At 40.9% G+C, this 15,000-nt stretch overlaps 1 protein-coding gene across 2 annotated transcripts in view; it reads right to left on the minus strand.

The window, feature by feature from the left end:
* The window catches only part of LOC138034241 (post-GPI attachment to proteins factor 3-like), a 26,124-nt gene that overhangs the window by 3,476 nt on the left and 7,648 nt on the right, over window positions 1-15,000 (minus strand). For both annotated transcript variants that reach the window (XR_011128914.1, XM_068881804.1), the window contains exons 4-8: window positions 13,968-14,030; window positions 11,790-11,851; window positions 8,191-8,217; window positions 7,411-7,520; window positions 6,091-6,131 (exon numbers count right to left, since the gene is read on the minus strand). Coding sequence is in view for 1 of the 2 variants with exons in the window: in XM_068881804.1 (XP_068737905.1) it covers window positions 6,091-6,131; window positions 7,411-7,520; window positions 8,191-8,217; window positions 11,790-11,851; window positions 13,968-14,030 (303 nt within the window). In the remaining variant the exon portion in view is untranslated. The remainder of the gene's footprint in view (window positions 1-6,090; window positions 6,132-7,410; window positions 7,521-8,190; window positions 8,218-11,789; window positions 11,852-13,967; window positions 14,031-15,000) is intronic.

Raw genomic sequence — 15,000 nt, forward strand, 5'->3', positions numbered from 1 at the left:
CACAGAAAACAACAGGACTGAAGTACGACACTATACAGCCAGTGGAAAGTAGTGTTCAACAAGAGGTACGACCTTACCGTTGCAGTAATACTGGAACGTTACTTAAGCAGTAATGAATAGAGGGCCTGGATATTTCAGGCTCGAGAAGGGATTTGAAACCATGGGGTTCGGCGTTACTTGGGCAGCGCTCTACCAATTAAACTATATAGATCTTTGGTTGGAAACAGTGGTTTGAAGGTTAAATTCAGAGTCCGAAAGGAGAAAGTGCAGCAAAGGAGCTAAACGTGCCAAATATCACGGATGAACTGACATTTATTACGTACAAAATTAGATTTACTAAGTTTACATGCACGAGGTGTGTTTCGGAGCACTCAGATTTTTAAATTTTCGAGTATCTCCGAGTCAACATCGAGTACCTCCGAATCAACATCGAGTAACTCCGGGTCAACATCGCGTAACTCCGAGTCAATATCGAGTATCTTAGAGTCAACATAGAGTATCCCCAAATCAACTTCATGTAACTCCGAGTCAACATCGAGTATCTCCAAGGCCATTCCCGAATAACAATCGAAAAATAAATATCTCCATTTAAATAAGCACACTTTATGAATTAAATTCGGCACATGTAAACTTCGGCGTTTAAATCAATCGTCGAACTTCAGTCGTATATTCGACTATCGGTGTCCAACATTCGACTGAAGTCGATTAATTCAAATTTAATTCATTAACAAGCAATGACGCTAATGATGCCATACATTCATGGTAAAATTTAAATTTAAATTCCAGGGATAACTCATTATGCGATGCACTTTCAACATTCAGTACTTCACCGTCGGCTGACCGATTAGAAAACGACAGCCTTGCGCATATGGGACAAAAAATGTGGTTACTAGTAAAAGGACTGAAGAAAATAAAAGGGTTAGGTTTTAGGCCTAGGGTCCATTGTTTCTGTTATTTGTTCTTTTGTTAAACCTCAAGGGTGGTCTCCAATCAGGTGAGACCTTGTAGGAGCTGCGAGGCTACCGACTGTCGCGTGTTTAGGTCAAATACACCTGCACGTTTGGGACATCTATTCACAGTTTTTTAATAGAATAAACTGTCGCACTTTGTAATTAAAAAAAAAAAAACTTTGGCATCGAGCATGTTCGTCATTTCCGAATCATTTCAACTTCTTTTTCACAGCAAGTTAAAGTGCGAATTGCTGTGGTTATTAGTTCTACTTTTCGTGTGACTGAAGTTCAGTATTATACACGAGAAAGACTTGCGAATCACCAAATTCAGCTTGACAATAGTCAATACTGACTAACAGCTTGATTCAGTGCTCTACTTTGAGATGCCTTTCACGACAAAAGTTCACGGAAGTTAAGCCTTGTCTGGCTGGTTGAAATCTCGATGGGAGACCAACGAGAGATACGACAAGTGATTGCCTTTAAGATTGCCTTTAAATTCTTTCTCAACAACTCCATTCTTCACGCAGAGGCAATGATGTTTGCAAAATCATTAGTTCCTGTCTAAGAACAAAGTGACGGTTATAGCAGCATTTTTAGGTGCTTCCAGCTTAACAAAGTCACCAGCACCAACGCCGTATCTTAATGACTTTTTGTATCTTTAATTTGGAAAGTCAGACTTTAAATTCTACTAACTTACTCTACCATATACGAATTCCAAGTGTTATCATGAAAAACCCCCTTCCACACAACTACTCATTAAAACACATACGCCCAAAATAGGTACAAACAACGGCCCACATTTACCACCCCCTGCCCGGCCTCCCCCAAATCAACCGTAAACCAGCACTATTGCTACAAAAGCAAATAAAGAACTTGAAAACTATTGCCCAATATTAATCACCAAAACGCGTCGAAGTCGAGAACAGATTCAAACTCTTCATGAAAAACGGAATGCTTATCTGTTGGAAGAACGCACCATCACAATTTTTGTCCTTTAATACATCATTCCCAGGAGATCAAACACAATAACAAACCCACAACATAGTCCTGCCAAATATGTTTCCAGCCACCTTTGTAAGCTCCGAGCCACCGTACTTTTTACTATACTGTCTCTTTAATACGTTTAATTTTTGTTTCACCTTAGAGGCTAGCGCTTCAATATTACACGACGATCGCAAACGAGTAACATAATTATATATGTATAAAGAAACAACGGTGTCCCGGTGGAAGAAAATCACGCGAAACAAATGACGCAGGACTAAAGTGAAGTGGCAAATGTATCGTAACTGAAAAGAGTTATCGTTTCATTTCTGAAAATTAATACCACAGATACATCTGTGTAATAATGGTTAACAGACAATTTCAATCCTTAACCTCGATGAAAAATTGACTGACCCAATAATAACGAATGCGCACTAATAACACTCACCTCATTAATACATTCGTACGACTACAACGTCGCCAGACAACATCATATTAAACAAGCGGAATAGCGGAATATTTCCCAGCACGTGGTACTTTACAGATATTTCCTTAAAACTTGCTTTTCATAAGCCCAGGAACGACCTTACTGCGAAAATTCCAAAACACCACCCGGCTCGACAGTTTTCTTTAGAAGTCGCATCACCCGGCTCGAAACGAACTGGTCGATATGCCACAGGGTTGTATATAAGAGCCGGCAGCCGGCGAAGTTCGCCGGCTTCTCTGTCAGGTTTCGCCGGCTACTTTCATTGTTTGAAGACTCAAGACATGAAGAGGAGATGATGTTTATGAGGTCTAAACTACTTAGGCTCAATACAAATAAAAATTTGCGGTGGCTATCTTTTCTGAAAACACATAAAAGGCTTCTGAATCAAGGGCAGTTTTTTTAAAAACGTTATGCTTGAGACTTTCGTTTTGAACAAATCTTGCCGTGGTGGCGTGAAAGTAGGAACAATATTTGTTGTCCGCCATATTGGATTTCGATATCTTTAAACAGCCACCGATTGTATCTTACAGGAAGGAAAAATCACTCAAGGACGTTTTAGTCCGCGCAAAACTTCCTTTAATCACGCCGCAATCATAAAAAAACTTGTAAACAAAGAAGAACTTTTAAAAGGTTTGTTCTCAAACCAGAAGGAAATTTACATATGATGTTCTGCTAGCAACACGCTCAGCCTGCGTTCACGCATCTCTTACCACAACTCAACTGAGGAACAAAACTAGCCCCTGATCATTCACTAACCGCTCCTTCGTTTTCACTTCGAACCTTTCAGTTGATCACTTATAGCGAACGTAGAAGCTGAGGACTCGTAGACTTTATTTAAACACTTGAACGTAACGCTCCTCGGAGTTAGATCCTACTTGCCCGCGTAAGTGCTCGTCAACGGATCTTTATCCAACGTCACTCTTGATCAACTCTCACTGCTTTACGGAACTCCTAAACTCTTCGGAAAAAAACTACATCACTCTTAAACCGCTCGAGTGATTTTCAATTTTCGAAATTACTACAACCAAGTTCCGCAAGCATATTTTCCCACTAATTACACAATGGAACGAATGTGTGTCATCTTCACACCTAAACAGGATCGAAACATCCTTTACGCCATTGGCCAATTGGTATCCTCCAATCAGCTTCTTTATTTAACAACCAATCAGAAGCCTTTGCTGGTCTAGTCCTTCAAGTATGTGCCATGTTTACAAGTTGTCAAGTGGCAATATATGCCAGGCTCGTTAACTCCAGCAAAACCACCAAAAAGATACAAAAAATATCACTCAACTTTTTGTTTATAGGGTTGTATTATTGAAATGTCGCTTCGTCTTTCTTTGAGTAACATGGTTTTCATAGTATAATTGCAGCTTGGTTCAACCCTCTAATGTCTGAGTTTCACGGCCCAAAATGCCAGGAAATGCACTTTCCGGCATTCAGTTTTCAAGAATTTTCCAGGCGAGCATGCCCCAGGACCCCCCTAGAAGCGATGGGCTAAAGCCCATTGTATGGGTCCTCCGGACCCACAACCGTCTACTTTGCAAAAAACTCCGGCTACTTAAAACCTTAAAGAAAACCCTGATGCCATGACCCGAATCTATTTTTAATCGGCCCACATTTTCTTCAAGTCCCGCCACCTGAAATTTTCCAAAGGTCGGGTCGATTTTTCAAGTGACAACTCGTCACGAACTGGACGGTTCCTCACGACCCGACACCATTTTCAGATGGCCTCACGGCCCCCAGTGTTCTTTTCATAGAGGTTTTTAACCGCCTGACATGTCTGAAAGTCGGGTCGACTTTTCACGTGACGATATGCCATGACCCGAATCCATTTTCAATAGGCCCACATTTTCTTCAAGTCCCGCCACCTGAAATTTTCCATAGGTCGGGTCGATTACTTAAGTGACAACTCGTCACGAACTGGACGGTTCCTCACGAACCGACACAATTTTGAGACGGCCTCACTGCCTCCAGCGTACTTCACAAACACGTTTTTTTTCTAAGTCTCTCACCACCTGACATTCCAACAGTCGGGTTGACTTTTCAAATAACGGCCCGTCACAAACTAGACGGGTTGTCACCACCCGTCACCATTTTCAGGCGGCCTCAACGCCTCCAGTATCTTCACATACACGTTTTTTTTTCTAAGTCTCTCACCACCTCACATTTCCAAAAGTCGGGTCGACTTTTCAAGTGACGGCTCGTCACGAACTACTAAGGCGGGTCGTCACGACCTGTCAACATTTTCAGAAACTTCCTCGAACCTTCTTTCAAATAGCAATTTCCTGTAACTTTACTTCCGCAAACACCACGACCCGACTTCCGCTTGGCGGGTCGTCTTCACCAAAAAGTCGACCCGACTCCGTTCGTGTGTATTGGACAACCCGCAGGAATCCTGACCATTCATCATTTATAACGGATAAGTATTTCACGAAGCTGCGATAAAATTTATAACAGATTAGAGAAGAGTCGAGGTGTGGAAGCGTCAAAGAAGCGAAAATGAACCAGAAGACTAAAAACAGGAGCAGTTTTACAGGTTAAGTTACTTCGAATTGGAAATGTGGCTGCAGGCTTCTGTTCTACACAAGAAAGAACCGCGCCTCTTAATTCCTTCATTCGCGCATAACCACAATTCCTTGGGTTTCGAACTGAGAAAAACGTGTCTTTCTCCCTATTAGAGAGCTGCCTCGTTCGTTCGCTTCAGGCTCTTATGATCCCACTTAATGTTGTGACCAGTGGAATTTACGCGGTCAGCAATGGCGGATGGGTGCCGTGACTGCAATTATTTTTATATACCAAAGACAGAACGGCGAATTCAGGACACTACAACTGAACATTTCAAAGCCCTCACCTTGGGGTGCAGAGACGGTGCAGTGGTAAGAGAACTCACCTCCCAACAATGTGGCCCGGGTTTGATTCCCAGCCTCGGCGTCATAAGTGGGTTGAGTTAGTTGGTTCTCTACATCGACAGGTTTTCTCCGGGTACTCTGGTTTCCCCTCTCCTCAAATACCAACATTTGACTTGATTTGCGTTAATTGTTAATTTCATTTTACAGTGTCCCCAATTAGTGCTCCAGTGCAAGAACGACTAGACACTTAAATAAAGTTCCTTTGCTTTCCTTTCCTTTAACCAAACAAGAACACTCATCCGCCGTTGCTGACCACAACAAAGGGACACTTCGAGTTGGATATCAAAATTGGGCTGGCATCTAATTACTTAAAATTCTCGGCCCGGTTGTTCGAAAGGCGATTAACTTAATCCAGGATTAGTGTAAGCATTTGTTTCATGTTTTTAACGTTTTGGTGAAAAATTCTTTTGCTTATTTTTGTTTTTTTAAGATTGGCTCATTCTAGCGTAAAGTTTTGCGGAATATCCGCGTTGAGCAGCATTTGGGAGTAGAGAAATTAACTCATTGGTTCATTCTTAATCTGGGATTAGCGTTAATCGGGTTTTGAACAACTGGGCCCTGGACATGAGTAGTGTTCTTTTCTTAGAAACAACAGATCACATCGTAATTGCTTAAATTTCGGGATTTTCTTAGCACTGGAAATCTTTCAACAGTTTCTACCAATCAAAATGCACGTCGATCTCTTGATCAATGAACGGTTAGAGTAAGTTGTCGTTGTCGAAAGCGGTTAAGTTTCTAAAAGTATTTTATCTGCATTGCCTACCTTGTAACACCAACCTAACCAACTGCACATGTTAATGATACCTGCATATCAAAACATGTCGCGTTGTTAATACTGTTTTGTAGCCACATCGATCCTTCTAGCTAGTATCCATCGCCTCAAAAAGCCTTTCCGCTCAACAATTCTCTGCACTTGTCTTACACCGATTCTTTGGTTGGATTAACTCTTTCCGTCAAAGTCACTGTTTTAGAGGCTCCTAAAAAGCGGAAAAAACTAGCAGTAATTTGATCTTCGACCGCACAAGGAAGAGGAATTGGTTTAATTCCGGGTTGACGTCACAGACTTGTAGTTCTTTGAAAACAGCGATGCAAGGTAATTTGTGACATCACCCGGTCTTGAACCCATTCCCCTTCATTGCTCGGTCATCGATCAAACTATGACCACTTTTCCCGTCTTTTAAAGCGAATAAAAACAGTGAGTTTTCAGTAAAAAGGTTGTAAAAACGACACATTATATTTGGGACAACTTCGAGGAATAAATCAAGCGGAAAAGGTTGTTGAGGTGATAAGAATTTTAATTAAGCCCTCTCCCATTCACTTCAACCAGTTTACACAATCAAACATCTTGGATACATGACTAGTTCTAAAGGACACCAATGAATTGGTTCCATTTGTGACAAAAAGTCACTTCATTCAAGTCTCAAGGCTATATAGCTCAGCACAGGTGTTCAACGATCGGGAAATCATTGCGGTCATTGCAGATGCAAGTAAGCCTGAACAAATCCAGGCTGGAACGGGATTCGAACCCATGACTACGGAAGCCGATAACGGTCACACGTTGTCGCTTCCAAATTGTCACGTTGACGCTTAGACCAGGGGGAGGGGGTAGTTTAGGAAGTTCAGTCTCATTTGCTATATATATTATAAGGTAATGTGCGCTCTTCTCCTCCTCCCTTCTCCTATTTCTCGCTTCTAGTTGTCGCTTCCATTTTTCCCCTTCCAAGTTGTCGCTCCATTTTGTCGCTTCCAAGTTGTCTCTTCCATTTTGTCGCTTCCAATGGGGGGAGGAGGAGAGCGAACATTACTTTAGAAATTGCCCCCCTCCCCCTGCTTTAAAAGCTTTTAAACGTCAACGCGACAACTTGGAAGCGACAACCTGGTAGCGTCAACGTGTGACCCTTTTTATCGGCTTCCGTACATGGCCGCGCAATATCATTGCGAAGCACTTGCTCTTCCACTGAGCTATGAAGCCAGCTCACAGCTGGTCAACATTTGCGACTTCAGGCAAGCTGTGATCATATTCCACAATCAGAAGAATAAAACGAATTTCAAGTTAGAGATCTAGATAGCATAATCGACTCACCCATTGTTATATTGAATTTCATGTTGTATCCATAGTCAAACTTAACGAACGCGAGATAGAACACATGACCGGAAAAAAGGCACAAAAGAAAGAATCCAACACAAAAACAACTGCAAAAGAAAGAGAAGATTGCAGTAAATGTTATCATTTCTCACTTTCCGCAAATATCATAATTTCAAGCTACTAGTGCACGCAAGTGAAGTAACAACAAATGACGTCATAACGATTGCCAAGCACAGCCATTGGCTCAAAAGACCTGGCGCTACTTTGCCGACCAATAAGAAGCAAAACCACAACGAGACAGCAAAGACTTGAACTTCACAGTTTCCCGCGCTTTAAGCGAGTCACATGAAAAAATATTGAACTGTGATTGATTCATATAGTGCTGTTCACTTCATGCTATTGGCTATCGTAATTTCCTTGGTCTTTACTTATCCTATGACTCTCAGTGAAAAGAACTTTGGATAATCGAGGGTTGCCACAGCAATAAGTCACTAACATAATTACAGCCGCGTACATAAATGTTCGCTATTATAAAAGCGAGGTGCAGTGTTTTCTAAACTATGCAACGGCCTCTTGTCGAAAGCGTTTTATCAAGGCAACAGCTTTATCTGCTGCTTTATTATCCGACTGAATAGGTCAACGATAAAGTGAAAGTGCATATATCTGAAATGAAGCATGCTGTTCAACAAATTAATGAAACATATAGTAGCAATCCGCTGTTACAAAACCTGACCTCAAATATGGATACGTTTAAATGGAATTTTTTCAAGTTATTACCTGCTTTTATTCTGTAAACCTATAATCCTGTTAACAAAACATGTAATCAAATGAGAAATGCCTTTTAGTTTTGACAGTTTAACAATTGATGGTTTGCATCTGACGTCACGATGGCCAACGTTGGTGAACAGAACAATGCGGTGAAATGTCTCTTGGGAATTTGACTCTATTCTTAAGCAAAACTTGTGGGGCCATTTTCTATTGTTTTGTACACCAACATGGCCGTCTCATCACGTGGTTGCAACCAACATGGCTGTCGCATCACGTGGATGCAACCAACATGGCCGTCTCATCACGTGGATGCAACCACATGGCCGTCTCATCACGTGGATGCAAACTAAGAATAGGCTTCACTATCAATGACATTGGAGGGGTGTCGAACTTCCCCGTTCAACGGAAGTAAAAGGCAAACCGTCCATTCATTTACTGTTATTCCACGATTGATTCTAAGAATCACACGATCTAGAGATACTTGATGAATCGGCAAATGGAATCAGCTTGATATTTCACGATAATTAACAGAAACCGTACATAACAATAACCAATCTTAGACGCCAAAGAAAACGGCCAACTGTCCACCACCACAACAACAACTACAGCAAACAGAGCGGCACATTCAAAAGGGGGTCCTTCTAAACTACAGGTCCGGTTGCTGTGTAAACTTCCATCGACCATTTCTTAGTTCTAGAACGGCAACAGACAACCCGCTTGGCAAACGTTGACCATATGTGGTGAAGTCATATACATACATACATACATACATACATACATACATACATACATACATACATACATACATACTTAATTGACCGCTCCCCATAGGGACTTTTCAGGGCCAATGAAACACAATCAACGAAACAACAGAACACAACAACAACTGTTAAGAATCCCAACTGGCCTGAGGCAAACCAGTTGGCTATTTACAAGTGCAGCCGGGAAGTTGAACCAGGGACTACCAGGAACAAATTCAACGAGTGGTCAGGGCGGGTCTTGAACCCGGGATATCCGGATCTCAAGGCAAGCGCCCTAACCACTGGACCACACTGCCTCACAAACACGTGACCACAACAGACAAAAATCCCTAGAAATAACGCAGGATACATTTTGAAGGAATAAAATTCACATGATCAGACGCAGAACTTCATAAGCGTAAATGCGACGTAAGGGTTCGTTGAAATTTTGAATTTTGTCGAAGATATGAATTTTTCAGGGATGTAATCACAGATTTCTATCAGTTGTGTTCGATCTTCTTTCAACAAGACGCCTATAAGGGCGTATCCGTGGGATGTACAAACAGTTAACACAAATTGTTCAGTTACAGTGAACTACAACTACGGGTAAACGTTGGAAAATGGCGAGAGATAACCAGAAAGTTAAATCTGTAATTTAACTAGAAGTTACTTCTTGTAAAAACAGTTACTAAACCTTTAAGACAAGAGGGGGCTAACAGATGGTTTGACTGCTAAGATAGCAAGAGTAAAACAAACTCTTTAGAATGGGCATACAAAATCATCTGTCCACTTTATCAAATACTTTCAGATGTGAGGTTTACTACTGTGCCAATCATCGAGGGCGGAAAGGATTCCAAATGAAATGAATGCTCCCATCGCAAAATGAGAACTACGTCACCGTGGTTAAACGCGCCTTCAGAATGCCAGAAAGCTGGGGGAAGGTTTGGTTGTTCTAATCGCCGTAAGGGAGTTTGGAAAGAACGAAGGGCATAAAATTACAATCCCCGATCGAAGCTTAATTCAATATCCGCGAGGTATGCACATTTGTGACTACGAAGAAGAAAAAGAAAACAAATGACACGCGACTGGTTTTCTGACGTGGCATGCCTTTGGCATCCCTCGTAAGAAACGATAATCTGACAGTAGGATGATGCGGGTAACGTTTTTCTTTCCCATCGTCTGAAAATAAAAGTGTTGCGACCATTCTCCTCTGACTAGTAGGGTTTTTTTTCGTTCGAAACACGCGTTTTTACTGGAATGAGGAATGGCAGTAGCTATGTATGCGCTAAATTCTTAAATGTTTTGCAGTTGACGACAACGCGTTGAGTTGATTTTCGCATTCCGTCCAACTGGAACCGGTAAAGCCACTAAGTGCTGATTTATGCTCTGTAGGAGAAAGCAATTATTTCTTCTGCGGTAGCTATATCACTCGAATTGTCCTCAAGAAAAACTTCAGTCTGCGTACCTTGCGAAGAGGAAATTTTTTTATGAGTATCTTTCAATTGGAGGCTCCTACTGATATATAGGCCCTGGTAAACTCCTATTTGTTGTTGTTGCGTGAAGGTGGAACTATCTGTAGTTTGACATGAAAAACAGAGAAGGCTCTGATGATCATACGGCGCATCTTATTTCCTCCATTCGCGCATAACCACAATTCCTTGCTTATTTGACCACAATCCCTTGCGTATCGAAGAAAGATGTGTTCTTCTCCCGATTAGAGAGCCGCCTCCTTTGTTCATTTCACGCTCACTCACTGCGGCAGCAATTAGCAGTTTGATATCGGCCTTACCGGTTCCAGTTGGACAGGACGAAAATCAACCCAACGCGTTGTCGCACACAGTCACAAGTCAATTGCAAAACATTTTAAGAAGACATGGGCACGACTTTAATCAGGCAACTACCAACGCGATGGCAGTTGTCGACTCCGAGTTTGTGTTTACTTGTAGCAAGGTTTTAGAAGAGTTTTTCGAGAGCAAGAATGCGAAAAACGTCAACGAAATTGCAAGTTACAGGTCAAGAAGAGACGAAATCAGAATGCTGGAATCATTGAATTTGAACTGACACGTAAGAATGCGCAAGCATAAATACTTCAAGTCCTCATCCGAATAAAGGAAAAAAGTCACCCCGGCGCATCATACTACGTATCGGATTATCGTTTTTTTCTTTTTTTAAGTACACAATTGCAAGAAATCTGTGATCACAACCCTTAAAAAATTTACATTATTTCATATCGCTAATGAAGTTCTACGTCTGATCATGTGAATTTTATTTGTTCAAAATGTATTCTGCGTTAGTTTTAGAGTTTTTTATGCCGTGGTCACGTGAAATTCACCAAATATGGTCAACGTCCATTAAGTGAGCGTGTTCACCAATAAACCAAGCGGGTTGTCTATTATTGTTTTAGAACCTGAGAAATGGCCGATGGACGTTTACAAGGCAACCAGGCCTGTAGTTAAGAAGGGCACCCTTAAGGGGGTTAAGCATTTCATCTTTCCCGCCATTTTGTCGGTCGGTCGGCGGACGGAACTTGTCCCGCGAGAATCCCGCTAGCAATAGCCCTTTTCAAGGTTAGGTTTTCTCATTTGCATTACAATATAATCTAGCATGTATGTGAGGCAATTTCGGACCATTTTGTAGTTTTAACCCGAAATTGCCTCGCAATCACGTTAGATTACATTGTAATGCAAATGAGAAAAATTAACCGTGAAAAGGGCTATTCGCTGGCAGAATTTCGTTCTTGACAACAGGCCAGAAGTTAAGAAGGACCCCCATAAATCGACGATTGATAAATATACTTAACCCTAAACCGTTTCTCCTCTGTGGAGTTTACAGGAACTGGCCGAATGAGGCGCTTGTTTGACTTCGTACCTCATTAAACATGTAAATAATTGGTACACAACCAGCGATGTGGCAGCGAAGTAGTCCATTTTCTGAAATGAAATGTGTTGTCTTCATCAGAGAAAAAATGTGTCCCCGAGGCTTCATCTATTAGTATCTAAAGAAGTTAATGTCACGAAATCTATAATTTTACCACAAGAAAACAACATACTAAAAAAAAAGAAGAATATTTTATTGGGCCCTTTTTTTTTCTATTGATCATAAAAATTACAATTTCCTCGATTGTAATTGGTTTAAAAAACTCCTATTTTCTACTAATTCACTTGACAAGTTGTTATCGGATAGTTTGTTATCAGACAGTTCAATGAGCCAATCACATTCAAAGTTGTAGTTTACAGCAACCAACCAACACCTTGGTTTCAATCACCATAGAAACAGTGTACAGACTCCTAAATTGGGGCTTCCTTTCTTTCTTTCAGAGCGACATTAAACAGTTTACACCTCCTTTGTCAGTCCGTTAATACAAATTTTCCCTTTCTTTCATAACTTTGCTCTTCTTCTTTAATCGGAAATTGTAATTATTATGATTAATTGATAACAGGACTTCATATGGTCCAATTCGGTCAGTAATCATACTCGTGACTCCTGCTGCGCGGTTGTCCGATTTTGTTCTCACTCGTATGATTACAGACCGAACTGGACTCTATTCCGTCCTAGTACCATTACTAAGTAGAAAAACACCGGAAAGAACCCTGGACAAGTGAAAAGCCGATATCAATACATAGTACTAAAGTGCAAATTCCCCCCTCGGCCCTGGGCATTTCGTTGAACTTTGTTACAAACAGAAAGTGAACAGAAGCACAGAAGGACAGATTTTTTTGTCTGGAACAGTGACGTACACTAGAAGTTTTTTTACTGTTGTAGTGAGGACTCAGTATATGTTTTATTATAGAACTACTGGAAGCTAAGGCGAATAAAAAAAAAAGTTGGCTCGCTTGAGGTAGACAAGTAGAGAAAAAACAAGTAATAAATTGGAATAAACATAACAAACACACACATTTTATCAAGTGAAGCTATAATCCTCGAAGTTATGAAATGATTTTAGCAATTGAGTAGAGAAGCCTGAAAATTTCAGGACTTCAACCTGCTTTGAGCCCGTGACCTCGCGATGCCAATGCGACACTCTAACCAACTGAGCTATGAAGACACTGATGTTGGGAGCTTGTCATTTGTGTTCATATGTTTCCGTGATGAATGAATCAACGAACGAAATGATATATGAAATGAATCATACTAATTATATTGAACTGCGGATATGTAATCAACTGAAGCTATGATCCTCGCAGTTATGAACGCAATTTTAGCAATTGCGTAGAGAAGCCTGAAAAAATCAGTACTTCAACGGGGTTTGAACCCGTGACCTCGCGATGCGTCGAACCGGCATTGCGAGGTCACGGGTTCATTAACCCAAGTTGAAGTGCTGAATTTTTCAGGCTTCTCTACGCAATTGCTCAAAGTGCGTTCATAACTGCGAGGACACCAGCAACCATATCCAAGTTCTTAACCACTGGATCATGCAAGCATATACTTCAATCTTAATACTTCATAGGATTTAAGAATTTTTAGGTTATCACAGTCACGAACGTCATTTATTTGTATGGTAAAAAAAGAAAAGCCTGATTTTTTTCCCGCTTGAAAAAGATTTAACCCGTGCCCTCTGAGATACCAGTGACGTAAAGGTAAAGGTCCTTATTTTTACGAGGTAACACGTGACAGTCAACTAGAGTTACAGTGTACGTAATGAACTTGTCGCCCTCGGTGCGCACCTTTTACGCCTCTTCCTCCGTCAGTGCTCCGTTTTACGGGTATTCAAAAGCTACAGCTACACGGAACAGAGGAAAGTCGAAACAGACGTGCAATGGAAAGAGACGGGGATCGAACTGGCGACTTCAGCTCAGAAGACCGGGTACTAACCGACTGGGCTACGCCTGCCAACGGGTGATCACGGGGATGGTCATTTTGTGAGCTTGCATTAAATAGGCCTGCAGAGGATGTGAGTTAGTTCAAAATAAAGTCTACATATAAATGTAGACAAGAAAGGATTTTAGTGCATTTAAATATATTGTAAAGTGCAGGGTTTTTTTTTAAACAAAGGACAGGATGTGGGTGGCTTTAAATAAAAAGGAAGTACAAGTGGAAAGTAATTACCTCAGTCCAGTTTAAGTCTCGAGTATGAAACACCATTGACCATAACCAAGCATTTACATCAATCTGAAATATTAAAAATGCTCTGAAGTTATTAAAGTCCCTCTGACGCTTATTTTTTTTCACCGTTTTTTGACTTTTCATTTAATTACTTATAATGTTTGGAGTGTAGTACTTCCTTCACAGTTAGCCTGCGAGCAGACTCTCCGAGGGACTGCGGTTGGGGGTAGAGCCTGCTCGCAGGCTACGTCACAGTGTATTCACGCGTTTTAGCGGGCCTTCGATTTTTGGCCGATCCAGTTGGGTCCTGGTAACTAATGACGTCAAGAAGTCAAGAATGTAATTCCATTCGGAATCGTCAGAACATTCATCACGGTATCCGAAGGGCAACTATCCTGCGACATTTCTGTAAAGACTTTACAAAAAGCTCTAGATTTTCAACAGGACTTCTATTCTTACACTCTTGCACGCTTCTTTCTGAAGAGATACGATCAAGTTACTCATTTGACGTCATTAGCTACTAGGGCCCAACTGGCTCGGCCAAAATTTTTTGCGTATAAATCAAACGCCTGCTACACTATGAGGGAATTTTATTTGGAATACTACTTTCCAGACACTATAGATATTTAAACGAAAAGTTAAAAAACGGAAACAAAATAAGCGTCATAGGGACTTTGAATGACTTGCATTCGCATAATAAAATGAATTGTTTATAAAATAAGTTCTTATTTAACAATAATTGTCATTCGCCGAAGGCGAGGTGAATATTGGTGAATAAAAACCAACTGAAGACAACGTCAAGGTTTTTATTAAACGATATTCACCGAGCCTGAGGTGAATAATAATCATTACTGTAGGTGTGAGGAGTGCAGAGCTGTCTCTTGAGATCTGGAACCTTTTTCAGTGCATTATATAATTCTGAGTGGCAACGGATCAGCATAAATTATTTCTTTGTAATCTTACAGTTTTGGTATTGACATGACCACTCAATATTCTAAGAACATTGGGATCTCTATTTGATCTCTCAGATAGAAGA

The sequence above is a fragment of the Montipora capricornis genome, chromosome 1 (genome assembly GCF_036669925.1).
Source record: "Montipora capricornis isolate CH-2021 chromosome 1, ASM3666992v2, whole genome shotgun sequence".
NCBI classification, from domain to species: domain Eukaryota; kingdom Metazoa; phylum Cnidaria; class Anthozoa; order Scleractinia; family Acroporidae; genus Montipora; species Montipora capricornis.